We start from the raw sequence: 27,489 nt of genomic DNA on the forward strand, positions 1-27,489 counted from the left end.
GGTGCTAGAGTAGCCTGTTGAAAACCGGGGATCCAATAATTGACCGGTGTCTTTTTTTAGATTATTTGTATTACTTGTTAAACATTTTTCTGAACAATTGTATTAGTATAAATTATTTGTTAAACGTATTTTTAACAGTATTTCTATTTTTTGCTAATCTTTATAAAGGGATCCAATAATTCCAGACCCCACTGTATATACTGTGCTTTTCACAAGTTGAATGTGCAACGGAAACGGACAAAACTACAGCGAACACATCGTGTGACCCTGTCCATCAAAGTTATGAGGATCAGAAAAGTCTCAACTTTTTGTATCCTCAACAATTGCATTGTTTGACGCAATCATGTATTTTAAAATCTGTCAAATGCATTCATTCATTCATGTAATAATTCTGCACTGTGACCTTTTATCGTCTATTACCCGGTAACTCACATCTGTAAATCATGAAGTGCTTTAAAAGCTGCTCATGGCACACATCAACACCATCATCCAAGACCCACTCCAATTAACATACCACCCTAACAGTTCCACAGATGACGCAATCTCAACTGTACTTCACACTAGGGCTGAGCGTTATGGCCAAAATATCATACTATTTTTCTAAATTCTTGACAGTATGATGGCTTTTAAGTAAAAAAAATAATAATAAAAAAATAATAAATATATATGTTCTAAATATGCTCTAGGGTGGCAACAATTAAGTGATTTCTCCATTCTGATTGTTTTATACCAGGGCTGTCCAAACCTGATCCTGGAGAGCTACCATCCTGTAGGTTCTCTCTCCAACCTTAATCTAGCGCACCTGATTCTAATAATTAACTGGTTGATAAGCTGAATCAGGTTAGTTACAACTGGGGATGAAAGGAAAACCTACAGGAGGGTAGCTCTCCAGGAACAGGGTTGGACAGCCCTGTTTTATACAGTTCAATTCAACCCAAAAATAATTTCTAGCATTTACATCAATTTCTGAATTTCCCACACTTTTATCATTTCCACACTGTGACAAGCAGGGCTGCATGATATAGGCATAGTTTATTGGTGTCCTGTTGGAATCGTGGAAATATGATTATTGTAATTCAATAGTTGGAATATAGTGGGCAGCACTTTGAATACATTGTTGTTTGACATGATAAATGAATAAGCCAGGGAGGAATTATTGTGACAGGGTAGTGTTGGTCAGCATTTCCCAGGGGATACTTCTTCGTGTAGCTAGCTAGGTAGCTAACATATTTATGCTTCGACTATTCCTCTCGGATTTAGAAGATACCGTTGTACAAACATACTGATCCAGACCTACACCAGCACTGATATCAGGCTGTATTAGCTAGCTAGGTTTGCTCTGACTGATTACATTTAGCTAGCTAGCCCTTTAACTAGCAATTAGCAGCTAACAATTTATTTTCACTTGTTAAGAAAAGACAAACAAGCTGTTTGCAGATAGTAAGCTACACAAACTAATAGAGTAATTATAGGACACTTTGAAAGCAGCATCGTTGTCACCAACATCTTCTTGCGTCTGACCATCCAGACTGAGCAAACCGCAAGTGAAGTACTCATGACTCCGTGATCGAGCAACACCAATAACTGCTCTCCTTGAGTGACAGGGGGCAGGGCTTGTTGTGGGAAGTGGCATGCAGGTCATGATGTATATCTAAATCAGGGATGGGAAACTGATGGGGGTGGGGGCCACCAAAAAAAACGAAACTCATGATGGGCCGCAGTGGCTCGTGGATCTGCGTATACATCCATATACACAACCCCTTGCGAGCAAAATATTTTAGCGGCCCACCTGACAGCGAAGACTAAAAAAAACATACTTTAAAATTCATTTCCTGTAATTCTGCACATTTTGCCATGGGGCATAGAGAAAATGTTGCCGTTTTAAAGCAAGTTTGCTGCAATTCTACACATTTTGACATGAGGCGGAGAGAAGATTCTGCAAGTTTATAACAAATTTCCAGCAATTCTACACAATTTGCCATAGGGTGGAGGCAGTTTTTAATATGATAACTAATTATCAAATGGGCCCCACCCCGGTCGGTAATTCGACTTGCTTACTACATTGTTTAGATTGAGAAACAGACACCTCACAAGTCCTCAACTGGCAGCTTCATTAAATAGTACCCGCAAAACACCAGTCTCAACGTCAACAGTGAAGAGGCGACTCCGGGATGCTCGCCTTCTAGACAGAGTTCTTCTGTCCAGTGTGTGTTCTTTTACCCATTTTAATCTTATCTTTTTATTGGCCAGTCTGAGATACGGATTTTTCTTTGCAACTCTGCCTAGAAGGCCAGCATCCCGGAGTCGCCTCTTCACTGTTGACGTTGAGACTGGTGTTTTGCGGGTACTATTTAATGAAGCTGACAGTTGAGGACTTGTGAGGCGTCTGTTTCTCAAACTAGCACCTTAATTGGGGAGAACGGGCTCGTGGTAATGGTATCAAATACATCAAATACATGGCTCTGTTCCTGCCATTATTATGAGCCGTCCTCCCTTCAGCAGCCTTCACTGAGATATACATCTCAAAATATTGGTCCGCGGGCCTACAAAAGGGCCGCCAGTTGCCCATCCCTGACCTAAATCATTGCATGCAGGAGGGAGCTGACTTGCAAGTAGCAAACGGAATAAACTATAAAAACTGACATTACACACGCCGGAGTTGCATATCACACCGAATAAACATTGAAGTACAATTATAAAAAGTAAAGTAAAAATCCAAACCAGTCCATGTATAAATACCGGTATATAGTAAAATACGGTATAACTCCCAGCCCTATTTCACACTGCTCTCTCCCACCTGGACAAATGGAATACCTGTGAGAATTCTGTTAATTAACCATAGCTCAGTGTTCAATACCATAGTCCCCTCCGAGCTCATCATCAAGCTCAGGACACTGGGACTTAACACATCCCTCTGCAACTGGATTCTGGACTTCCTCTTGCTGCCATTTTATTTATTAACTTTTATTATTATCTATTCTAATATTCACCTTATCCCTGCCCACGTGTACATATCTACCTCATACCCCTGAACATTGATATGGTACTGGTACTCCCTGTATATACAGTGCCTTTGGAAAGTATTCAGACCCATTTACTTTTTCCACATTTTGTTATGTTGCAGCCTTCTAAAATGAATAATATATATTTTTTTAAATCCTCAGCAATCTACACACAATACCCCATAATAACAGTGAAAACAGGTTTATAAATGCTTGCACATTTATACAAAATAAATACCTTATTTACATAAGTAATCAGACCCTTTGCTATAAGACTCGAAATTGAGCTCAGGTGTATCCCGTTTCCATTGATCATCCTTGAGACGTTTCTACAACCTGATTGGAGTCCACCTGTGGTAAATTCAATAGATTGGACATGATTTGGAAAGGTACACACCTGTCTATATAAGGTCCCACAGTTGACAGGGCTTGTCAGAGAAAAAACCAAGCCATGACATCGAAGGAATTGTCCGTAGAGTTCAGAGACGGGATTGTGTCAAGGTACCAAAACATTACTGCAGCTTTGAAGGTGCAAGAACAGTGACCTCCATCATTCTTACATAGAAGTTTGGAACCACCAAGACTCTTGCTAGAGCTGGCCGCCCAGCCAAACTGAGCAATTGGGGGAGAATGGCCTTGGTCAGGGATGTAACCGAGAACCCGATGGTCACTCTGATACAGCTCTAGAGTTCCTCTGTGGAGATGGGAGAACCTTCCAGAAGGACAACCATCTCTGCAGCACTCCACCAATCAGGCCTTTATGGTAGAGTGGCCAGACGGAAGCCACTCCTCAGTAAAAGGCACATGACCGCCAACTTGGAGTTTGCCAAAAGGCAACCAATGGATTACAACCATGGGAAACAAGATTCTCTGGTCTGATGAAACCAATATTGAACTCTTCTGCCTGAATGCCAAGCGTCACGTCTGGAGAAAAACCAGGCACCATCCCTACGGTGAAGCTTGGTGGCGGCAGCATCATGCCGTGGGGATGTTTTTCAGCGGCAGGGAGTGGGAGACTAGTCAGGACCTAGGCAAAGATGAACGGAGCAAAGTACAGAGAGATCCTTGATGAAAACCTGCTCCAGACCGCTCAGGACCTCAGACTGGGGGTGAAGATTCACCTTTCAACACGACAATGACCCTAAGCACACAGCCAAGACCACGCTGGAGTGGCTTCGGGACAAGTCTCTGAATGTTCTTGAGTGGCCCAGCCAGAGCCCGGACTTGAACCCAATCGAACATCTCTGGAGACCTGAAAATAGCTGTGAAGCAACGCTCCCCCATCCAACCTGACAGAGCTTGAGGCTCTGCAGAGAAGAATGATGAAATCCCCCCCAAAAACATGTGCCAAGCTTGTAGCGTCATACCCAGGAAGACTTGATGACGTAATCGCTGCCAAAGGTGCTTCACCAAAGTACTGAGTAAGGCGTCTCAATACTTAGGTAAATGTGATATCACTTTTTTATAAAATAGCAAAAATTTCTAAAACATTATTTTGCTTTGTCATTATGGGTTATTGTTGGTAGATTAAGAAAAAATACAATTTAAATAATTTTAGAATAAGGCTGTCTGAATACTTTCCGAAGGCACTGTTGCTTCATTATTGTGTTTATTCCTCATGTTTTTCTATTCTTATTTTTTACTCTGCATGGTTGAGAAAGAGCTTGTAAATACGCATTTCATTGTAAAGTCTACGTTGGTTGTATTTGGCAAGTGTGACAAATACATTTTGAATAGATTCAGGAAATGTAGTGTACATTTATTGAACGTGTGCACAAAACGTATTCCAAAACATCCCATTGAGACTACTTTTAACCTAATTTTAGGAACATAAATCCAACGACAACTAGACCCCGTCATCAAAACCAACACTCCACTATTGAAACGAGCAATACACTTACCCGTGTTGTTCTCTGTAATGGACCAATGATACTGAATAACTAAGAGAAGAACCAGGACAGCAAAGTAGTTTGTAGGATAGTGTAACGCATGGTCGAGAGAGTACTCCACGAGTACACCACAAGAGCACTGAAGGGCTTCGGTATCAATAGGCTACATAGGGAAAAATAAAACCTTGCACGTCAAGAAGAAGACATGCATTACAAACTGGACATCAGGAAGACATGGGTTGACAAGTAGGCCAGGGATACATTTCATACCTTCCGCGGTCGCTTTGATGCGCGTGCAGGGAGATTGCAAATGTATTCAGATATTTAAAATCATGTCAATCAAATAGAAACAAAGTCAAAGTTCACCTAGATGCGCAACAGTTATCACGCCACATCGTGGATAAAATTGCAATAGAACGGTGGTTTATGACCGGGGTCAACGGCATTTATCCAAGTGCGGATGACTCAACAAAGTAGGGGAAGTAGTAAAACGGAATGGGTGTGCAATCATCACCTTGCTTTTCAGGACCGGTAACATGTATTGCTTGTGTGCATTTGAGCAGGTTAGGCTGACTATGCACTAAAATGCTGGTTGAAATAAAAAAGGTTAGGGAAGTGGCACCAATCCCCATACCCAAAGGATTTGTGTAGTTTCATGACATTGTGATTCTACACTCTGTACAAAATATTAGGAACACCTTCCCAACATTAAGTTGCACCCCCCTTTGCCCTCCGAACAGCCTCAATTCATCGTAGCATGGACTCCAGTGGGCCCATGTTGACGCCAATGCTTTCCACAGTTGTGTCAAGTTGTCTGGATGTCCTTTGGGTGGTGAACCATTCTTGATACACAGGAAACTATTGAAAGTTTAAAAAAAACAGCAGCGTTGCAGTTCTTGACACACTCAAACCAGTGTGCCAGGCACCTACACGACACCTCGTTTAAAAAGGCACTTGCATTTCTTGTCTTGCCCATTCACCCTCTGAATGGCGCACACACAATCCATGCCGCAATCGTCTTAAAAACCCTTTAACCGGTCTCCCCACCATCTACACTGATTGAAGTGGATTTAACAAGTGACATCAATAAAGGATCATAGCTTTCACCTGTATTCTGTCTAAGCCACGGAAAGAGCAGGTGATCCTAATGTTTTGTATGCTCAGTGTATATCATATGGTGTTTACGTAACCATTATTACCTTCCAAGCTGTTCACTTGATGCTCCAGGCTCACAACCTGTTATACATAAAGGCTAGAACTTTCAGATCTGCTATCAAATCTTCCTTCTTACCATAGCCAATTAAATCATCTGAAAAACATTTTACAGATGACATGCATACAGTTGAAGTCGGAAGTTTACATACACCTTTACCAAATACATTTAAAAACTCAGTTTCACAATTCCTGACATTTAATCCTTGTAAAAAAATCCCTGTTTTAGGTCAGTTAGGATGACCACTTTATTTTAAGAATGTGAAATGTCAGAATAATAGGAGAGAGAATGATTTATTTCAGCTTTTATTTCTTTCATCACATTCCCAGTGGGTCAGAAGATCACATTACCTCAATTAGTATTTGGTAACATTGCCTTTAAATTGTTTTACTTGGGTCAAACGTTTCAGGTAGCCTTCCACAAGCTTCCCACAATAAGTTGGGTGAATTTTGGCCCATTCCTCCTGACAGAGCTGGTGTAACAGTCAGGTTTGTAGGCCTCCTTGCTCGCACACGCTTTTTCAGTTCTGCCCACACATTGTCTATAGGATTGAGGTCAGGGCTTTGTGATGGCCTCTCCAATACCTTGACTTTGTTGTCCTTAAGCCATTTCGCCTCAACTTTGGAAGTATGCTTGGGGTCATTGTCCATTTGGAAGACCCATTTGCAACCAAGCTTAAGTTCCTGACTGATGTCTTGAGATGCTACTTCAATATATCCACAATTTTGCTGCCCCTTTTTCCTCCAAACATAACGATGGTCATTATGGCCAAACAGTTCTATTTCATCAGACCAGAAGACATTTCTCCAAAAAGTACGATCTTTGTCCCCATGTGCAGTTGCAAACCATAGTCTGGCTTTTTTATGGCGGTTTTGGAGGAGTGGCTTCTTCCTTGCTGAGTGGCCTTTCAGGTTATGTCGATATAGGACTCGTTTTACTGTGGATATAGATAATTCTGTACCCGTTTCCTCCAGCATCTTCACAAGGTCTTTTGCTGTGGTTCTGGGATAGATTTGCACTTTCACACCAAAGTACGTTCATCTCTAGGAGACAGAACGCGTCTCCTTCCTGAGCGGTATGATGGCTGCGTGGTCCCATGGTGTTTATACTTGCATACTATTGTTTGTACAGATGAACGTGGTACCTTCAGGCTTTTGGAAATTGCTCCCAAGGATGAACCAGACTTGTGGAGGTCTACAATTCTTTTTCTGAGGTCTTGGCTGATTTCTTTTGATTTTCCCATCATGTCAAGTGAAGAGGCACTGAGTTTGAAGGTAGGCCTTGAAATACATCCACAGGTACACCTCCAATTGACTCAAATTATGTCAATTAGCCTATCAGAAGCTTCTAAAGCCAGGACATTAGTTTCTGGAATTTTCCAAGCTGTTTAAAGGCTGTGTCAACTTCGTGTATGTAAACTTCTGACCCACTGGAACTGTGATACAGTGAATATAAGTGAAATAATCTGTCTGTAAACAATTGTTGGAAAAATGACTTGTCATGCAAAGAAGATGTCCTAACCGACTCGCCAAAACTATAGTTTGTTAACAAGAAATGTGTGGAGTGGTTGAAAAACGAGTTTTACTGACTCCAACCTAAGTGTATGTGTATTCACCACCCGATATGGGTGTGGTTACCTTTATCAGCAAAGACTGACTGCATGGGTTGACATCTGGTGCCATTCTAATGGTCATTCCAATCAGTGTGTCAACTAAACTGCACCATGTCATGATTAACACTTTCAGAAGGATGTGCAGGACCAGCTGCTTCTTTTTGACGTCTCAGGCTCTAATGCGCACACACGCGCTCAGAGGTTCCCTCAAAAATAAGGGTTGATGAACACGGCGCAGCACCAGACATGGTGTTCTTTCACCATCCAAATGTACTTGTCCAAGAGGAGCGGACGCACAGGCAGATTCCCATCATCGGGCTGCTCCCGGGAGGAATGTTCTGCCAGCCCTTCAGCCAGTACAGCGACTTTTTGTACCACAAACCTCCACTTTGGTCTCGCTGACAAGAGGACGATGGATAACGAAGGCTGAGTAAGACAAAACGTCTCACATGCAAGGAGGCAGTAGGCACACTTCCCCAAAACATATAAAAACACAATGTACACACAAGCAAGAGGCAAGCTCAGCGCACACTCACTACACCAGACCTGGATTCAAATACTACTTAAAATATTTTATAAAATACTATATCTGTGGTTGATTGAGCTTGCCTGTTGCAATTGAAGTCTTGAAAGTATAACCCCCCCCCCCCCTCCCTCCCCCACCACATGGCCCTTCAGGCAGGCTAAAGCAAACGCTCAAAATACTCGAAAGATTTCAAATAGTAATAGATCCTAACAGCCAAAGAGTTATGTATGCCAGAAAAACCTTAGAGGCGAAAAACAAACTTCACCCTACACTTCCCAAATTTGTTTCAATTAGGTCAGTTCCTAGCGTGCACACAGTCCCTCTTATAGGTTTCCTGCCTGCTGTGGGTTTCCAATGGGTCTGACCCGACGGCGCTCTCCCTCTGTAAAAGCACAGATCTTGTGGTGGGCCCCAAGCCCAAATACCTCCAGACTGGTCCTGTGCCAGTATGAGACCAAAACAATAAATCAGTTCAAATGATTCAATCAAATGCATGAACGCAATCATGGACTAGCCTAATCATTTGAAGTAGGCTTAGTCATTTTCCTAAACCAAAACACTTGTCACTGGTCCTATTGCACTTTAATGACAAGAAAATCTTAGACAACTAGGCTAGTAGTGCATTAATAATATGAAAAAAAACAACCTGTAATAAACATTGGGCTCTCTAGCGAGCTACTGTACACTAAACTGCCTAACTGGGCGTAATCCTTTAATACCAGCGTTCCTGGATTCAGACACTGGGGCAGACTGAAGTGGAGTGTGTTTATTCATTTGAATTAAAGACGGCTTGAAAAAGACCAACACGAGAGAACACAGGCCTGGTTTACAGGAGAATATGGAATGGAGTACATTAGAGTAGTTTTTCCCATGTTCGATAAAGAGGAGTTTGGATAAAGCCAGCCACTGGCAGGGCTATGGTGGAACCCCCACCAATTTTGGGGAGGATGGTAGAGTCTAACTACACGGGTGTGGCAGAGTTGAATTTACACTAGACGTGTGACGGTGAGGACAGTGACACCTCGGTCAGTTCTGGCCAATAGGCACAGTAAATAGAAGAGACTGTGCTATTTAGTGTAAAGGACATGTGGGGAGGGGGGGGGGGGGGGGGGGGGGGGGGGGGGTGGTAGCTGGTGCTGGACCAGAACAGGTGGTATTCAGCACAGGTAAGAGCTGCCACAAACCAGCTGATCATAGATCAGTCTGGGCAGTACCCACTGCCCACTCAAATTAAGCTACTTTAAGAATTGTGGGGGGTGAAATCCTACCAATTGCATAACCATTGCACTCCTCAACAGACCAAGAAAAATAACAGAACTAGCTACCAAAGCCAGAATGGCAGCATGAGTGTCTAAAAGTCCTACGCAAATTGTCAAACAAACTAAATTACTCCTGAGAGTTGTGATTTTTTGGGGTTGAAGACAAAACAATGTGTGACCAGGTGGTGTAACAAGCTCCAGTTCTCCCAAGCCCCTTTGAACATGGGATCTTCTCTTAGCCACTCGTTTCTAGTTAAAGCCACTGACTTCTCGTTAAAGCCACGTAGGCCTAACTCTTTGCTAAAGCTTCGGACTTCAATCACGTACAGTACATAGTATAAAAGGTACTTCTCCGGCTCTACCTGGGTGAAGGTAAACAGTGTAAAACCGCCTCTGTTCGTCAGAGCCCAAGGGCCTTAGGGTTGGGCTGAGATCAAACAAAAAGCTGCTCTCGTCCATTTTTGTACAAGGTAAACTCTATAAAGTTTACCTTGTACAATTCACTGGACCGAGCTTAAATGGAGCTAGAATTAGGGTTTGTTGTTACAAACAGCATGACCGAGACAATTCCCGAACCTCAAGGGTTCAAGAGAAGAATGCGAATCGAAAGATGCATTAGCCACCAAAGAGTGGACAGTCACAAAGTGCTCCTACATTGACAGGGACCGAGGCGGGAGCAACTGAGTAGGAATACCTTGCCCCTGGCCACTGTTGCCTCATGCTATCCCTGGGATCAGTAACTTCAGTGAGAGGGAAGCCCAGTTGGGGCCTCTGGCTCAGCTTGGCATATGATAAAAACAACTCACAAGCGAGGCCAGTCCACATGGTCAGTATCTGCAGGTGGGCTTAACTACCGTGACACCTTTGAATGTACCTACCTGCTTCTTACCGTGAAAGACATTTCACAAACACGCGTGACTACAAGCATGACTACAAGGCGGCAGCGTAGCCTAGTGGTTAGAGCGTTGGACTAGTAACCGGAAGGTTGCAAGTTCAAATCCCCGAGCTGACAAGGTACAAATCTGTCGTTCTGCCCCTGAACAGGCAGTTAACCCACTGTTCCTAGGCCGTCATTGAAAATAAGAATTTGTTCTTCACTGACTTGCCTAGTTAAATAAAGGTAAAAAAAAAAAAAGAAAAAAAGATTAATTTCGTAACTAGAAGGAAATTGACAGAATGCGAAAGGATACACAAACACACACGCATTTCTTCATGCGAGAAAACTGGCTATTTGGCAATCCATCTCGTTTTTACAGAGCAAAACATCAGGGGAAAACAGTGTGGCATGATGCTGAGAGACATCAGAACAATCTCTATGGTATCATGTTGCGAGAACCCAATTGGTTACCAAATGAGGTCGAATAATGAAATGACATGAAATACAAGCCTGGCCTGTTTGCATTTCTGCCATGGAAACAAGCCCTCGTGGAAGTGTGTACCCACGGAACGCCCTACATACAGCACCTCTAAAACAGGAAGTGAAGCGCAACGATCCCTGCCATCCCGCGGTGGTGCTGGTGATGGAAACCAACTAGAGACATGCAGTACATTCCAGGTGCTTGCAGTAATAGTAAAGTCTCCAAACAACACAGCACAACTGAAATCGGCATGTACTATTCCAGGCAGAAGTACATGATGTTACTACAGCGTCCCAGTTAGAGAGCACTGACTGAGTGCTTTCTAAGTCAGTCAGTCAGTCAATCAATCAATGCTTTAGTGTGAGTGGGTTTCAGGCACACAGCGTAATGGCTGGAGGTGGTTGGGTGTATGAAATGACTGCCTGTGTGTACAGTTCTCCTCCGTGGCGTCTGTCAGCTGAGCGTCGCTTTAACAACGCGCTTTCATTTCCCGTCTGGTGCTCTCCTGTCAGATATAGTTCTATATGGTTCCCTTTTCATTTGTATATAGAGGCTTCTCAAGAATGTCCTGCCTCCTGAATGCACACTCCATCTAGCACTCAGAAAGGGGTAGGTGAGAGGTCATGATAGATTGACAAATCATCTGCTTTGTAAGTGGGAGTGTTCGGGAAAGGTATTGGATTTGGCATGTTCTATTTAAATCATCCGATTATTCCTATTGATGACTTCATATTATGACTAAAAGTGGCTTGCCCTTTATAGCCACTCCTCTGTTCAGTGTCATACACTGACCAGCGTGAGTCAGTTGAGGGGAGGTTCAGGGAACAACTGTTTGTTTATGGGCTTTAGTGGGCCTTCGTGTTACTGAGAAGGCAGCTATTAATGTAGGCCTGTTGGCTGAGTGTGAGAGGTTTGGCTGGCCAACACATTGCCGCTGCCATGCTCCGTTTCCAGCCATGCACATCCACAAAGGAAAGCTCACTACTGCTGCTGAGCTGCAAACGCACTGCACCATAAAACACACACACACACGCAGGCCTGTCCCATCCAGTCCAGTACCTATCACTGTGGGCCCACAGCCTGCTGCCAGACTGGAAGGCCTGGTAGAACGCAATGGAGGGGTTCCTGTGCCAACAAAAGTCAGAGAAAACAGGGAGAGAGAAAAAAAAAAAAAGGAGAGAGTGAGGGAATGAATCAGAGAAGACAGACAAGAGAAAGCAAGGCTCGTATTGCAAAATGTCTTGGAGGTAGAATACCCTGTGTGCAAAGCTAACTAGTTAGGAGGATAGAGGCTAATGTATGCCTAAAAGCCTTTCACTAAATTGAGTTCAAGGTAGCAAACAGAACAGTACGCAATTCACAAATATTCAAACTTTAAAAAAATAAAAATCACTTTGGGGGAGTTTCAAAGAACAAGGCGCCTGTAGAGTGAAACACACTGTACTTATTTAACTCCTAGTTTAAATCTTTTGTAAGTGTTGAGGTCTACAGAGTAAGAACATTATATTTTGCCAACCGCTGTTGATAGGGGGGGCGAGCTCAGATGGCTAACATTACCGCCTTTGTCCTGACTATGGGGCCTTCGAGGCCACAAGTACACTGTTTAATGATGAGACATACGAGGAGAAGGGAAATGGCCCACCCCCAAGCTACTGTTGATTGCAAAAATTGAGGTCAAATGAAAGTAAGAGACTGTGATAAGACGGTGATAAGAACGGTGGTTCGGCCAAATGCAGGCTGTGCACAAATTGCATGGATTTTTTTTCTTCATATTTAGAATCATTTGTTTTATTATCAACATTATTATTATTGTATATCATTATTACTGTAGGCCTATTTATTAATCTAAACCAATTCTTTAAATATTCAAAACGTGTTTGTTTTATTCTGTTAAAACATTTGTTGGCTAAATTAAGTTTGCTAAGTATTTTTAATTGTGTTCTCCATATTTAGCTTAAGATAGGCGTGTATTTATATTTTAGATTCTTCAAAGTAGCCACCCTTTTCCTTGAGGACAGCTTTGCACTCTTGGCATGCTCTCAACCAGCTTAACCTGGAATGCTTTTCCAACAGTCTTGAAGGAGTTCCCTCATATGCTGAGCACTCTTTGGCTGCTTTTCCTTCACTCTGTGGTCCAACTCATTAAAAATCTCAAATTTGGACTCACCTGACCAAAGGACTGATTTCCACCGGTCTAATGTTCATTGCTCGTGTTTCCTGGCCCAAGTAAATCTCTTATTATTATTGGTGTCCTTTAGTAGTGGTTTCATCGCAGCAATTCAACCATGAAGGCCTGATTCACGCAGTCTCCTCTGAACAGTTGATGTTGAGATGTGTCTTTTACTTGAACTCAAGCATTTATTTGGGCCGCAATTTCTGAGGCTGGTAATTCGAATGTACTTATCCTCTGCAGCAAAAGTAACTCTGTCTTCATTTCCTGTGGTGGTCCTCATGAGAGCCAATTTCATCACAGCTCTTGATGGTTTTTGCAATTGAAGAAACTTTCAAAGTTCTTGAAATTTTCCGGATTGACCTTCTTGTCTTAAAGTAATGAACTGTCGTATTTCTTTGCTTATTTGAGCTGTTCTTGCCATAATATGGACTTGGTCTTTTACCAAATAGGGCTATCTTCTGTATACCACCCCAACTGATTGGCTCAAATGCATTAAGGAAAGAAATTCCACCAATTAATTTAAGGCACACCTGCTAATTGAAATGTATTCCAGGTGACTACCTCATGAAGCTGGTTGAGAAAATGCCAAGAGTGTGCAAAGCTGTCATCAAGACAAAGGGTGGCTACTTTGCAGAATCTCAAATATATTTAGATTTGTTTAACACTGTCTTGGTTACTACATGATTCCATAGGTGTTATTTCATAGTTCTGATGTTTTCACTATTATTCTACAATGTAGAAAATAGTAAAAATGTAATAAAAACTTGAATGAGTAGGTGTCCAAACATTTGACTGGTACTGTATAGATCACAAAAATCACAATATCAAACAATTACTCATATCATAATTGGATCAGGAGGTAGTATAATATTCAAATAAATTTTTCATGCACATACATTAAAAAAAAGCCTACATGTCAAAGTACAGGTGATATGTATATTGTCTACAGCAAAATGTACAAACCGATGCTGACATGAGGCGCAAGTAAAAAATGTAGCCAAACTTTAATTTGACTTTTAATTACATAAATATATGCTAAACGCCAGTCACGTGTGACAAATGAAGCGGCCTAGACTTTAAACTCTTTACTTTATTGTAAAGATCATTGTATTATTACTTAAGGAAATAGTTGACAATAGCTAGCTTGCCCAAAACGCTAGCTCCAACTTTCCTGACCTTAGAATGTTGCAACAGACTTCGTGTCTATATAAAAGGTCCCACAGTTGACAGTGCATGTCAGAGCAAAAACCTAGCCATTAGATCAAATTAATTGTCTGTAGAGCTCCGAGACAGGATTGTGTCGAGGCACAGATCTGGGGAAGGATACCAAAAAATGTCTGCAGCGTTGAAGGTCCCCAAGAACATTGGCCTCCATCATTCTTAAATAGAAGTTTGGAACCACCAAGATTCTTTACAGAGCTATCGAGGGAGAGGGGCCTTGGTCAGGGAGGTGACCAAGAACCTGATGGTCACTCAGAGCGCACCAGAGTTCCTCTGTGGAGATGGTTGTCCTTCTGGAAGATTCTCCCATCTATCTCTGCAGCACTCCACCAATCAGCCTTTATGGTAGAGTGGACAAACGGAAGTCACTCCTTCGCTACGACATTACACCATCTCATGGGCCACTCGCTTGGTTTGTCTACGTTCTTGAATCAGTTGCCAATGGCCTCTGCTGAAAATGAAGGTAAATATTCCACAGTTGTGGTGCTTATCACTTAGACCAGAGATGGGGTTGATTATGTACTTAATTTCAGTTTGTCATCATTCAGATTACTCTGTTTTTAAGAGGAATTCCATGTTGTTGTACTGTAGCTATGACAGTACAAGGCTACACTCGAGTCGTTGTCCTGTTGGAAGGTGAATCTTCGACACAATCTGAAGTCCTGAAGGCTCTGAAGCAGGTTGTGTCGAAGATTCACCTTCCAACAGGACAACGAGCCTAAGCACACAGCCAAGACAAAGCAGGAGTGGCTTCAGGACAAGTCTCAATGTCCTTGAGTGGCCCAGCCAGAGCCTGGACTTGAACTGATCGAAGATCTCTGGAGAGACCTGAAAATAGCTGTGCAGCGAAGCTCCCATCCAACCTGACAGAGCTTGAGAGGACAGGCAGAAAAGAATGGGACAAACTCCCCAAATACAGGTGTGCCAAGCTTGCAGCATCAGACTCGAGGCTGTAATAGCTGCCAAAGGTGCTTCAAAGTACTGAGTTAAGGGTCAGAATACTTATGGAAATGTGAAGTCAATTACCATTTTTTAATAATGCATATATTTCTAAAACCCTGTTTTTGCTTTGTCATTATGGCGTATTGTGTGTGGATTGATGAGGGGGTGGGGGGAATTATTTAATCCATTTTAGAATAAAGCTGTAACGTAACAAAATGTGGAAAAAGTCAAGGGGTCTGAATACTTTCCGAATGCACTGTAGGTTCTGGGCTAACAAAGAACAAGGCGCGCACCGTGTTAAAGCTCCCAATTCACCACTTTATTGACAACGTGTATTGGTACTGATCTTTGTCAGTACCAATACACTGCTTTTAATTTTAAAAAATGGGGGGGGGTTGAATGAACACACAGGCGAGAAGGGTTGCATGCACGCTGTCTTCCCATTTTCTAGTTAGTCAACAATCATCATTGAAGCCGGCTTCTCAGATAAATAGCGATGTTGCTTGTTTGATTTTAAACTAGTCAGATTAACTTTATTATCCCACCAGTGAGAAACTCATTTGGTCATGTGCTTAAAAAGACGGTACATAAAACAAACAAGTTTGGTAGCTAACACGTTAATGTTAATTCATTGAAGGCGAGAGTGGTTTGAAAAGGAAAGAGCCCCTTTGATTGATTTAAAGACATTTGGGTCTTCATGACAATTGACTTTGTTGTGGACCCAAATGATGACCTAGTAGTTTGTGTTTGTTAGAGATCTCTTCGGTTGTTTGTCAGAGAGAGAGAGAGAGAGTCAATAATCATGACTCTCGAAATGAATCATTAACATCAATGTGAATTATATCCTTCTTGTCTACTGCCATCCGGACATTCAACAACACAAGGTCCAAAGGACAAGTGGGGGAAAAAGTTAGTCATGCGTTGCTGTCTGTCTACCACCACAAACTGATGCTGGCACTAAGACCGCAATCAAAGAGCTGTATAGGCCATAAGCAAACAAGAAAATGCTCATCCAGAGGCGGCGTTTCTCGTGGTTGGTGATTTCAATGCAGGGAAAAGGAAGCCCGTTTACCTCATTTTAACCAACTTCTCACCTGTGCAACTAGAGGCGACAAAACTCTATATCACTTTTGCTCCACACACAGGAAGGCACACAAGGCCCTCCCTCCCCCTCCCTTTTGCATCCTGCTTCCAAACAAAAACTCAAAACAGGAAGTACCAGTGACGCTCAATACGGAAGTGGTCCGGTGAAGCGGATGCTAATCTACAGGACTGTTTCGCTAGCACAGATAGGAATATGTTCCAGGATTTATCCGATAACATTGAAGAGTTTACCACATCAGTCATTGGCTTCATTAATAACAAACTTGTAAGCCATCTGTAAAAAAATATATATATATTTTAATGAGCCAAGTTGATTCAGCCACAGAAAAATACAGAAACCTTCCCGCTAGCCATGATTGGCTGAGAATGAATGGGCTGGACATGACGAGAGATAAGTTTGGATTGGTCTGCCATGTAGCTTGCTTCCGTCTATAACATGAGCTGCTAAGTATGTGTGGATAATCCTGTCTACCACGTCTTTTTTGGAAAGATATGAAGAACTGACAGTTTTGCTACTGTTCTCAACCTTGCTGCCTTGAAGTTAATAGCGCTATCGACAAAGCTAAGTGGCAAAACGTGATGGCCTACTTTCTGGAGGATGATTGTGCCATGCTGACTGACCCCCAAAAATATTTAAAAAATCAGACAATGAGGAAATCCCCGATTTAGGAAAAACATTTCCATTGAACCAGACATTGTAGAGTCTTCTGATGACAATGGTGGGGAAGAAACAGTGTCGTTGTCATGGAAGTTGACAGAGTTTTGAAATGAGTGAAACGAGTCCAAAAAGAGAACACAGAAAGAAGGCTGTTCCGGATTACAGTCTCTACTTTTATCCAATGTAAAAAAAAAAAACACAATTCCAAATTTTCCTACATAGGACCGAATCCAGGTGTTGGGTCACAAATAATACATATGGACTTTAATAACAATAAGACACCAGAGTATTCTCAACAACAACAAAAAGGCCCAGATTCCTGCATTCAAAAATATTATATAGATTTTTTATTCTGACGGGATATTTTGCACTGCTTTGGTGAGACTCTTAGCTCGGTCTACATTGTTCTCTTGCTTTATGTAAATATAAAATGTATTGAAATAGGCTATAGGAATAGGAATATAGGCAATTTACTCAATGTCAACCATGCACTGCCCTGCCTGATCAGAGTAATTGTTTGATATTGTGATTGTTTACTTGTCCATACAAACAACTGAAATCTATATTCTGGTTGTCCAACTTAAAAAACAAATTGACACGCCTTTATGTCGAGCCCTGGTATTGCAACTGCTGGGCATCTGACCGCAAGGCGCTACAGATGATAGCGAGTATGGGCCAGTACATCACTGGGACCGAGCTCCCTGCCATCCAGGACCTCTATACCAGGCGGTGTCAGTGGACTGCCCCCCAAAATGATTTTTTTAGAAGACTCCAGCCACCCAAGCCATAGACTGTTCTCTCTGCTACAGCACAGCAAGCGGTACCAGTGCTGCAAGACTGGACCCAACAGCACCCTGAACAACTTCTACCCCCAAGCCATAAGAATGCAAAACATGACTGCTAAATAGCTAATCAAATGGCTACCCGCATTGGACTTATTTTGCACTGGACTCTGCGCACACACACATACAGTACTTACACTGACACCCCCATTACATACAGCCACACAAACACACTACAGTTGAAGTCAGAAGTTTGCATACACTTAGGTTGGAGTCATTAAAACTAATTTTTCAACCACTCCACAAATTTCTTGTCAACAAACTATAGTTTTGTCAAGGCGGTTAGGACATCTTTACATACACTAAGTTTACTGTGCCTTTAAACAGCTTGGAAAATTCCAGAAAATGTCATGGCTTTAGTTGCTTCTGATAGGCTAATTGACCTCATTTGAGTCATTTGGAGGTGTACCTGTGGATGTATTTCAAGGCCTACCTTCAAACGCAGTGCCTCTTTGCTTGACATCATGGGAAAATCAAAATAAATCAACCAAGACCTAAGAAATAAATTGTAGACCTCCACAAGTCTGGTTCATCCTTGGGAGCAATTTCCAAACGCCTGAAGGTACCACGTTCATCTGTACAAACAACAGTACGCAAGTATAAACACCATGGGACCAATAGCCTTCATACTGCTCAGGAAGGAGACATGTTCTGTTCTCTAGAGATGAACATACTTTGGTGCGAAAAGTGCAAATCAATCTCAGAACAGCAAAAAACCTTGTGAAGGTGCTGGAGGAAACAGGTACAAAAGTATCTATATCCACAGTAAAACTAGTCCTATATCAACGTAACCTGAAAAGCCACTCAACAAGGAGAAGCCACTGCTCCAAAACCGCCATAAAAAAGCCAGACTACGGTTTGCAACTGTTTTGGGGGTGCTTTGCTGCAGGAGGGACTGGTGCACTTCACAAAATAGATGGCATCATAAGGATGGAAAATTATGTGGATATATTGAAGCAACATCTCAAGACATCAGTCAGGAAGTTAAAGCTTGGTCGCAAATGAGTCTTCCAAATGGACAATGACCCCAAGCATACTTCCAAAGTTGTGGCAAAATGGCTTAAGAACAACAAAGTCAAGGTATTGGAGTGGCCATCACAAAGCCCTGATCTCAAACCCATGGAAAAGTTGTGGGCAGAACTGAAAAAGCGTGTGCGAGCAAGGAGGCCTACAAACCTGACTCAGTTACACCAGCTCTGTCAGGAGGAATGGGCATAAATTCACCCAATTTATTGTGGGAAGCTTATGGAAGGCTACCTGAAATGTTTGACCCAAGTTAAACAATTTCAAGGCAATGCTACCAAATACTAATTGAGTGTATGTAAACTTCTAACCCACTGGGAATGTGCTGAAAGAAATAAAAGCTGAAATAAATCATTCTCTCTACTATTATTCTGACATGTCACTTAAAATAAAGTGGTTATCCTAACTGACCTAAGACAAGGAATTTTTGGTAGGATTAAATGTCAGGAATTGTGAAAAACTGAGTTTATGTATTTGGCTAAGGCGTATGTAGACTTCCGACTTCAACTGTACTTTGTATTCCTCATTTACTCAAGTGTTTCCATTATTTTGGCAGTTACCTGATCACTTAAACACTGCTCACCTAAATGCTGTGCATAAATAGCCCTTTGTGACGTACAGTAACAATACTTCCCCATGAAGGAACTGTTTAACCAGTCTATTATTGGCAGCGAAGCGCTGACATGCCTTCCTCTCCAAACAATGGAGGGCCTCTGTACCTGGAACAGAGTTGATGACTGAGGAAGAACCTAAAGACGGGGACAGGCAGAACAATACACCTTTCTTTAGAATAGCATTAAAAAAGGCAGATGGGACTTAAAACACAAACAGTTAAAGGGAGTTCAAAGCAGTGCAAAAGATTACCGGTGGTGGGCTAATTCTGTTCACCTGTTATAGTCAAAAGAGCCCCCTGCCTGCTGAATGGTAACAAAGTAAAGCGTATGGGGCTGGATGTATGGGGCTGGATGGGGCTGGGGATGGATGTACATGAAGGCTAATGCCTTCAGCGTCAGTGCGCCTAGACAGGCAAGATTCTACAAGTGTCTGGAGAAATTCCATCATTTGGTGTTTGTCTGATGGTGGTGGAAAACGCTGTCCCAGGAACCGCTCCAGAATCTCCCATAAGTGTTTAACTCGGTTGAGATCTGGTGACAGACACGCACACACACTTTCAACCCCATATGCTCCTGAGACCTTCCTTTTTTAAGTCACTGAGATCTCTTCTTCTAGCCGTGGTAGCAAAAATAAAAGGGCAACTGGGTATTTCTATTCATGGCCTTCTGCATGATGGGATGTTAATTGCGTAATTAACTCAGGAGTCACACCTGTGTGGAAGCACCTGCTTTCAATATACTTAGTATCCATCATTTACCTAACTGTTTCCTATATTTTGTCAGTTACCTGTACATTGCTACTCATTTACAGGAATGTCCCCAGAGCTGTTGCCAGAGAATGACATTTTTATTTCTCTACTATAAACCACCTCCAATGTCATTTTAGGGAATTTGGCAGTACTTCAAACCAAAACCGCAGACCACGAATAAACACTCCAGGCCAGGCCTTCCACGCTTCTTCACCTGCGGGATCGTCTGAGACCAGCCACACGGACAGCTGATGCAACTGTGGGCTTGAACAACCAAAGAATTTCTGCACAAACTGACAGAAACCGTCTCAGGGAAGCGTATCTGCGTGTTTGTCCTCCTCACCAGGGTCATGACCTGACTGCAGTTCAGTGTCGTAACCAACTTCAGTGGGCAAATGCTCACCTTCAATGGCCACTGGCATGCTGGAGAAGTGTGCGCTTCATGGATGAATCCCTGTTTCAACTGTATCGGGTATATGGCAGACAGTATGTATGACGTTGTAAGGGCATGCGGTTTGCTGATGTCAATGTTGTGAACAGAGTACCCCATGGTGGGGCTGTTACGGGCAGGCATAAGTTACAAAAAACAAACAATTGCATTTTAATTGATGGCAATTTAAATGCAGAGACATCCCGTGACAAGATCCTAATGCCCATTGTTGTGCTATTCATCTGCCGCCATTACCTCATATTTCAGCATGATAATGCACAGCTTCATGGAAGCTGAAAATGTCCCAGTTCTTCCAAGGCCTGCATACTCAGACATGTTTGGGATGCTCTGGATCAACGAGTACGACAGCGTATTCCAGTTCCCAGTAATGTGAAATCCATAGATTACAGCATAATGAATTCACTTCAATTGACTCATTTCCTTATCTGAACCTCTGTAAAATCTTTGACATTTTTTACATGTATATTTTTGTAAAGCATCAAAATTGTAAGCTAAAGGTTCTGATCTGTTGCATCAGCGTCATCGCTTTAAAAAATGTTTTAAATATATGTAGCCTAGGCATACTGGCTGTATGAATTTGGGATCCATTGTCCCACAACTGTCCCAGAGTCTGTTTGGAATAGGACATTTTTCTCAACCAACTGACCAATAGTATAGGTGAACTTTTCTACTATGGGGGATAGTAGATTGACATAGGTTAGACACTACATAAACTATAACACATAGGCTAGTGATTTTGCTGTTCGTTAATCGTCTTGTTGGCTGAGGAAAAGTCAAATGTGAACAGGTGACCTAACGTCTTCAAAGTCTGCATAGTAATTCGGTGAGGACACATGTCGTTGCATCCTCGAGTTACAATGTACTGTTACGATGAATTACCATAATCTACGTGTGATTTCTGTTATTCTGAGCACTGTGGGTAGACACCCATATCAAGTTACGCAACCAAAGCATACAGGTCCAGTAAATTTCTCAAAATGTCCAGTCATTTACATAACGGAAACCATGGTCAGGGCAGTGATCGTACCCCTCTTCTCACTCTCTGGTGAGAAAAACAGGAAACAGCAGGATACCCTAGGCCGATTGTTGTCACACAGACACACAGGAAATACATAAGACTTCCCTTAACACGACTGTTCTACTCAAAAAGTGGATCCCCATCTTCCCCCACCTCCTTGTCCACCTACTGGCTCATTTCAGTGTCAATCACTCTTTCACTTCTACTACCCCCCCCCGGTTTAGGTTCTGTGTAAGGCATTAACAGTTGTAGTCACTGCGACAGCAACAAGTCAGACACCTAATTTTACCAACACCTTTGATGACATTTGCTATTTAGATTGTGAGAATGGGAAACCTACAACTGATTAGGCCTGGATGTTATAGTCCCGAATGTTACCAAGGGAGATACGAGCTATGTACTAGGCCTATCGCTACCCTACACACTCATCTGGGACCATTATATCAAATATGACTCCGTGGATCTCCACTCACTCTGTGGCTTCCTAGAGTTCCGGGAATACCTCAGTCACCACTGCCAATTTGCCTTGCCTCTCTATGCCGGTCAATCAGTCAAGGGGCCTGGCTCTAGACACTGCAACAGAGGACGTTCCCAGTGGCTGCTGGCACGAAAGACACAGAGGTGGAACAGACGCAAAGTTAGTCAGGTCTCGACAGCCAGTGCGGTTTTGATTCCGGACAAGGGGCGGTGGGTGACAACGACGAATTTCGATGTTTCAGGCAGATATTGAAAGAGAGAGAAAAAAATACATATCAGATATAGTGTAGTGACTGATGTCTGACACCACGTTGACGAGGCCTTATCTGTAGAATGGCGGCACGGTGGAAAGACCACTTCGCTGCCTGATAGCAGCAGCCCTATCGTGAGACTCCCACTTGAATCATTTGGAGAGAGAGTTTTAATTCTCACGAGCCTGGGACAAGCGGCTGCTTGCTTCACTCATAACAGCTAAAAGAAGATAGTCCGTCACTTTGTTGTAAGGCGTGAATCATTGCCGTTTTAAACACAGCAACTTAGAATTGGCAAAACTGAGAGGCCTATACTTTCAAACCCACTACTAAATACCTTTTTAAAAAGGCATGTTAGGCTCATGAATCAACAAAGGGCAGAACCAGAGCCTTCAAACAGCAAAAGCCTGTGCTGCAAAAACACACTAAACAACTTTCTGAAAAAGCTTATAAAGCTAATCTGTAAATAGCACACCCAACTACCTCATCCCCATATTATTACTTACCCTTTTGCACCCCAGTATCTCTACTTGCACATCATCTGCACATCTATCACTCCAGTGTTAATGCTAAATTGTAATTATTTCACCTCTATGGCCTATTTATCGCCTAACCTCCCTACATTTGCACACATTGTACATAGATTTTTCTATTGTGTTATTGACCCTACATTTCTGTGTAACTCTGCGTTGTTGTTGGTCGCACTGCTTTGCTTTATCTTGGCCAGGTCGCAGTTGTTAATGAGAAGTTGTTCTCAACTGGCCTAGCTGGTTAAATAAAGGGGAAATAAAAATAAATACATAAAAAAAGTTAGGCTTGTAAAACAAAAAAAGGGTTAAACTAGGTATCTAGGCCATATGTGAACGAACACAAAATGCCTGCGCTGCTGCATACGATGCCTTGTCTATATTTGTCTATAAAACCTGTATATGGAAATTACCAACAGAGTCAAGCCATTTTACCATTTCCTCTCATGCTTGCCAACCCAGGGCAAGTGCTCAGCTCAGGAACTGAAAGTTTTAGCGTATGAAAAGGAAGTGTGAGAGTGACACCTCTCAACCAAATCTGTACAGATTAACATATGCACTAAGATTCTGTGAAAAGTTAGTCTAAACTGCATATCTACACTAAAGGACTGTTTTCAGTCAAGGTTTAGTATCTGTAACTTATGTCAGACTAGAGTTGTTCCATGTCATTTCAGCAAGCCATAACAACCACCATCTCAGATGGTTCTGAAATCATTTCTGTAGTTAGAAACCGATAAGATTAGCATTCCTACAACATTTTGTTGAAACAATTTGATCGCTGAGAAATTAAGCAATTCATTGATTGCACCCAAAAATTGGCCATTTTAATTCATAGGATTCTTACAATATTCAATAAATATAGTACCGAACATACGATTTGGACCAAACTGTTTTCTAACAATAAGACATGAGGAATCCAAAGAGATTGTCAAGAGACTCACCCTCCCCCATCCTACGCCAATCCCATCCTAACAATGACTATACAGTATCAATTCTCCCCCTCCCATGACATGTAAGCAGTTTATGGACAAGGTATAACACCAACCTATGCTTTGGTTGTTTACCTGGCCACTGTTTCAAATGCTAGCTTTTTTGCATTTGTGGCACAAATTCAATGCAAGTCAATGGTACCTATATTAGCATTTGAGCGTCATATCCACATCTAGAAGTAACATCATTGAGTTACACAATAAATGTGATACTTCAGGATGATTTGGACATGAAGCGTGAAAATGCCAACATACTGTAGGGTACCATCGACTTGCATTGGATTTGTGCCACAAATGAAACAGTGGACAACAAAACCAGCACATGGATTGCGGTCCTATCTTGTCCATAGACTGTTTACAGGGTAAGGAAACCAATATGTAATTTTGTATTTTGGGGGAACTTTGCCATTGAGGGGGGTATATAAAAAAATTACCTGGAACAGCACCATCTAGTGGTCAGAAACTGGTCATATCAGGATGTAGGATTGGACCTAGCAACTTCAATGCCTAATTTCTCTGGACAGGGAAAAAAAATATATATATATATAAAAAAACACCATTAAATTCAGTGGGAATACATTACAATACTCTGAACTGCAGTGCCATGCTTCTTGTCAGACATAGCGACCTGAGAATCGTTGTTGGGGTGGGAGGCTTTTGACAATTTCTTTGGATTCCTCACTCATTGCTAGGTACTATATTTATTGAATATTATATGAATCCTATAAATGAAAAATAATGACCAATTTGGGTGCAATCAATTAGCTTAATTTCTCAGATCAAAATATATTTCAAGAACGGTAATTTGATCCGTTTCTAAAATAAACAATTATTGAACAATCTAAGATGGTGGGTGTCGAAATCCACTTGCGCGTTGAGGTGGACCGACCCACTAGCCTATCCTTCCTGGATATTAGCAGTTAATCTGTTAGCCGGCGAAAATAACATTTACCAGTCATGCTTATCTGTCAATTTGCACAATTTAGTGGAATTAAATTGGACCGTGTATTTTTGTTAGTCCTCATGCATCTTATTTAAAAATCACACACACGCACTCGGAACCTAGTTTGGAATGGAATATCATGGACAGCAAAGGCTGCTGCTCCTCAAACAGCTGGTTGCTGCTGGAGTGAAACAATTCTTATAAGCCCAATCATTGCGCAACAATTCTAAAAAACAGTTTAAAAAGAGGATGGCAGCTTTATTGCTACTATTTTTATCAACTACTAATTGAAGTGTGTCCTCCATTCGCCATTCGAGTGCATAGGCAATCCAGTAGGCAGACCATCAACGAGGTACCCACCACCTCGCAATCTGAGCTGGAGGCATTTTGAAAACATATACTTAAAATGTCCAGGTTTAAAACAATTTTAACTCATGAGGCATATCTTACCTTGCTTCCAAGTAGCCTAGCCAAAATTAGAAACGAAGGAAACTATTTTATATAGACTTCCTATTATGCCATTGAAACTAGAGGTCGACCGATTATGATTTTTCAACGCCGATACAGATTGTTGGAGGGCCAAAAAAGCCGATACCGATTAAATCGGTCAATTTGATGACAATTACAACAATACTGAATGAACACTTATTTTAACTTAATATAATACATCAATAAAATCAATTTAGCCTCAAATAAATAATGAAATGTTCAATTTGGTTTAAATAATACAAAAACAAAGTGTTGAAGAAAGTAAAAAAGTGCAATATGTGCCATGTAAGAAAGCTAACGTCTAAGTTCCTTGCTCAGAACATATGAAAGCTGGTGGTTCCTTTTAACACGAACCTTCAATATTCCCAGGTAAGAAGTTTTAGGTTGTAGTTATTATAGGAATTATAGGACTATTTATCTCTATACCATTTGTATTTCATTAACCTTTGACTATTGGATGTTCTTATAGTGTAACAGTATAGCTTCCGTCCCTCTCCTCGCTCCTACCTGGGCTCAAACCAGGAACACAACGACAACAGCCACCCTCGAAGCAGCGTTACCCATCACTCCACAAATATCCACTCTGCTACATGGTACTTTACATTATTATACAGTATAGTCAAGTAAGCTACAGCTGCAGAGTTCATCAGCTCCACCTTCAACTGTATTTCAAATGTCAGTATAATTTCTGCTTCTTGGTTTCTTTTGTGTATTGTTTTCATTTTTTGCAGAGCAAGGGGAACAACCACTCCAAGTCTCAGAGCGAGTGACGTTTGAAACGCTATTAGCGCGCACCCCGCTAACTAGCTAGCCATTTCACATTGGTTACACCAGCCTAATCTCAGGAGTTGATAGGCTTGAAGTCATAAACAGAAGAGCTGCTGGCAAAACGCATGAAAGTGCTGTTTGAATGAATGCTTACGAGCCTGCTGCTGCCTACCATCGCTCAGTCAGACTGCTCTATCAAATCATAGACTTAGTTATAACATAATAACACACAGCAATACGAGCCTTAGGTCATTAATATGGTCGAATCCGGAAACTATCATCTCGAAAACAAGACGTTCATTCTTTCAGTTAAATATGGAACCGTTCCGTATTTTATCTAACGGGTGGCATCCCTAAGTCTAAATATTCCTGTTACATTGCACAACCTTCAATGTTATGTTATAATTACGTAAAATTCTGGCAAATTAGGCAGCCCAAACTGTTGGATATACCCTGACTCCGCGTGCAATGAACGCAAGAGAAGTGACAGAATTTCACCTGGTTAATATTGCCTGCTAACCTGGATTTCTTTTAGCTAAATATGCAGGTTTAAACATATATACTTCTGTGTATTGATTTTAAGAAAGGCATTGATGTTTATGGTTAGGTACATATTGGAGCAACGATACGCACCACATCGATTATATGCAACGCAGGACACGCTAGATAAACTAGTAATATCATCAACCATGTGTAGTTAACTAGTGATTATGATTGATTGATTGTTTTTTATAAGATTGTTTTAATGCTAGCTAGCAACTTACCTTGGCTTACTGCATTCGCGTAACATGCAGGCTCCTCATGGAGTGCAATGTAATCAGGTGGTTAGTGCGTTGGACTAGTTAACTGTAAGGTTGCAAGATTGAATCCCCAGAGCTGACAAGGTAAAAATCTGTTGTTCTGCCCCTGAACGAGGCAGTTAACCCACCGTTCCTAGGCCATCATTGAAAATAAGAATGTGTTCTTAACTGACTTGCATAGTTAATTAAATAAAGGTGTAAAAAAATATATTTAAAAAAAAATACAGATTTACGATTGTTATGAAAACTTGAAATCGTCCCTAATTAAAATCGGCCATTCCAATTAATCGGTCGACCTCTAATTGAAACCAGCATCTCTCCTCCTCTATTGGTTTTCATATTTACTTTATTTTGTTGTCCAGAAGCCAAAGGCACAATCCTAGTCATATTAGCAACATATTTTTCCTCTAAATGTCTGAGATTTTAAATCTCTGTGTGTCTTTAGAACTGTGTTTTCCCACTAATTGTATTTTGGCAAATTATTTAAAATTAAGTTTTATATTAGCTGCTTCATTACAGGAGTTGCATGTTTAATAAAATAGCATTTTGGCTGTGAAACATAGGCGTGCTATTGTTGCATGTTTCAATTAA

The 27,489-nt window shown here is 41.6% G+C and overlaps 1 protein-coding gene across 2 annotated transcripts in view; it reads right to left on the reverse strand.

The window, feature by feature from the left end:
* LOC129814390 (TSC22 domain family protein 2-like) overlaps positions 1-27,489 on the reverse strand; it is a 44,776-nt gene that overhangs the window by 3,947 nt on the left and 13,340 nt on the right. The window contains exon 2 of one of the 2 annotated variants that reach the window (XM_055867489.1): positions 11,919-11,984. The exons of the other annotated variant lie outside the window; for it this stretch is intronic. Within the exon in view, the coding sequence (XP_055723464.1) occupies positions 11,919-11,984 (66 nt within the window). The remainder of the gene's footprint in view (positions 1-11,918; positions 11,985-27,489) is intronic. 2 annotated transcript variants of the gene reach the window in all.

This window comes from Salvelinus fontinalis, chromosome 17, assembly GCF_029448725.1.
Source record: "Salvelinus fontinalis isolate EN_2023a chromosome 17, ASM2944872v1, whole genome shotgun sequence".
Taxonomy (NCBI): Eukaryota; Metazoa; Chordata; class Actinopteri; order Salmoniformes; family Salmonidae; genus Salvelinus; species Salvelinus fontinalis.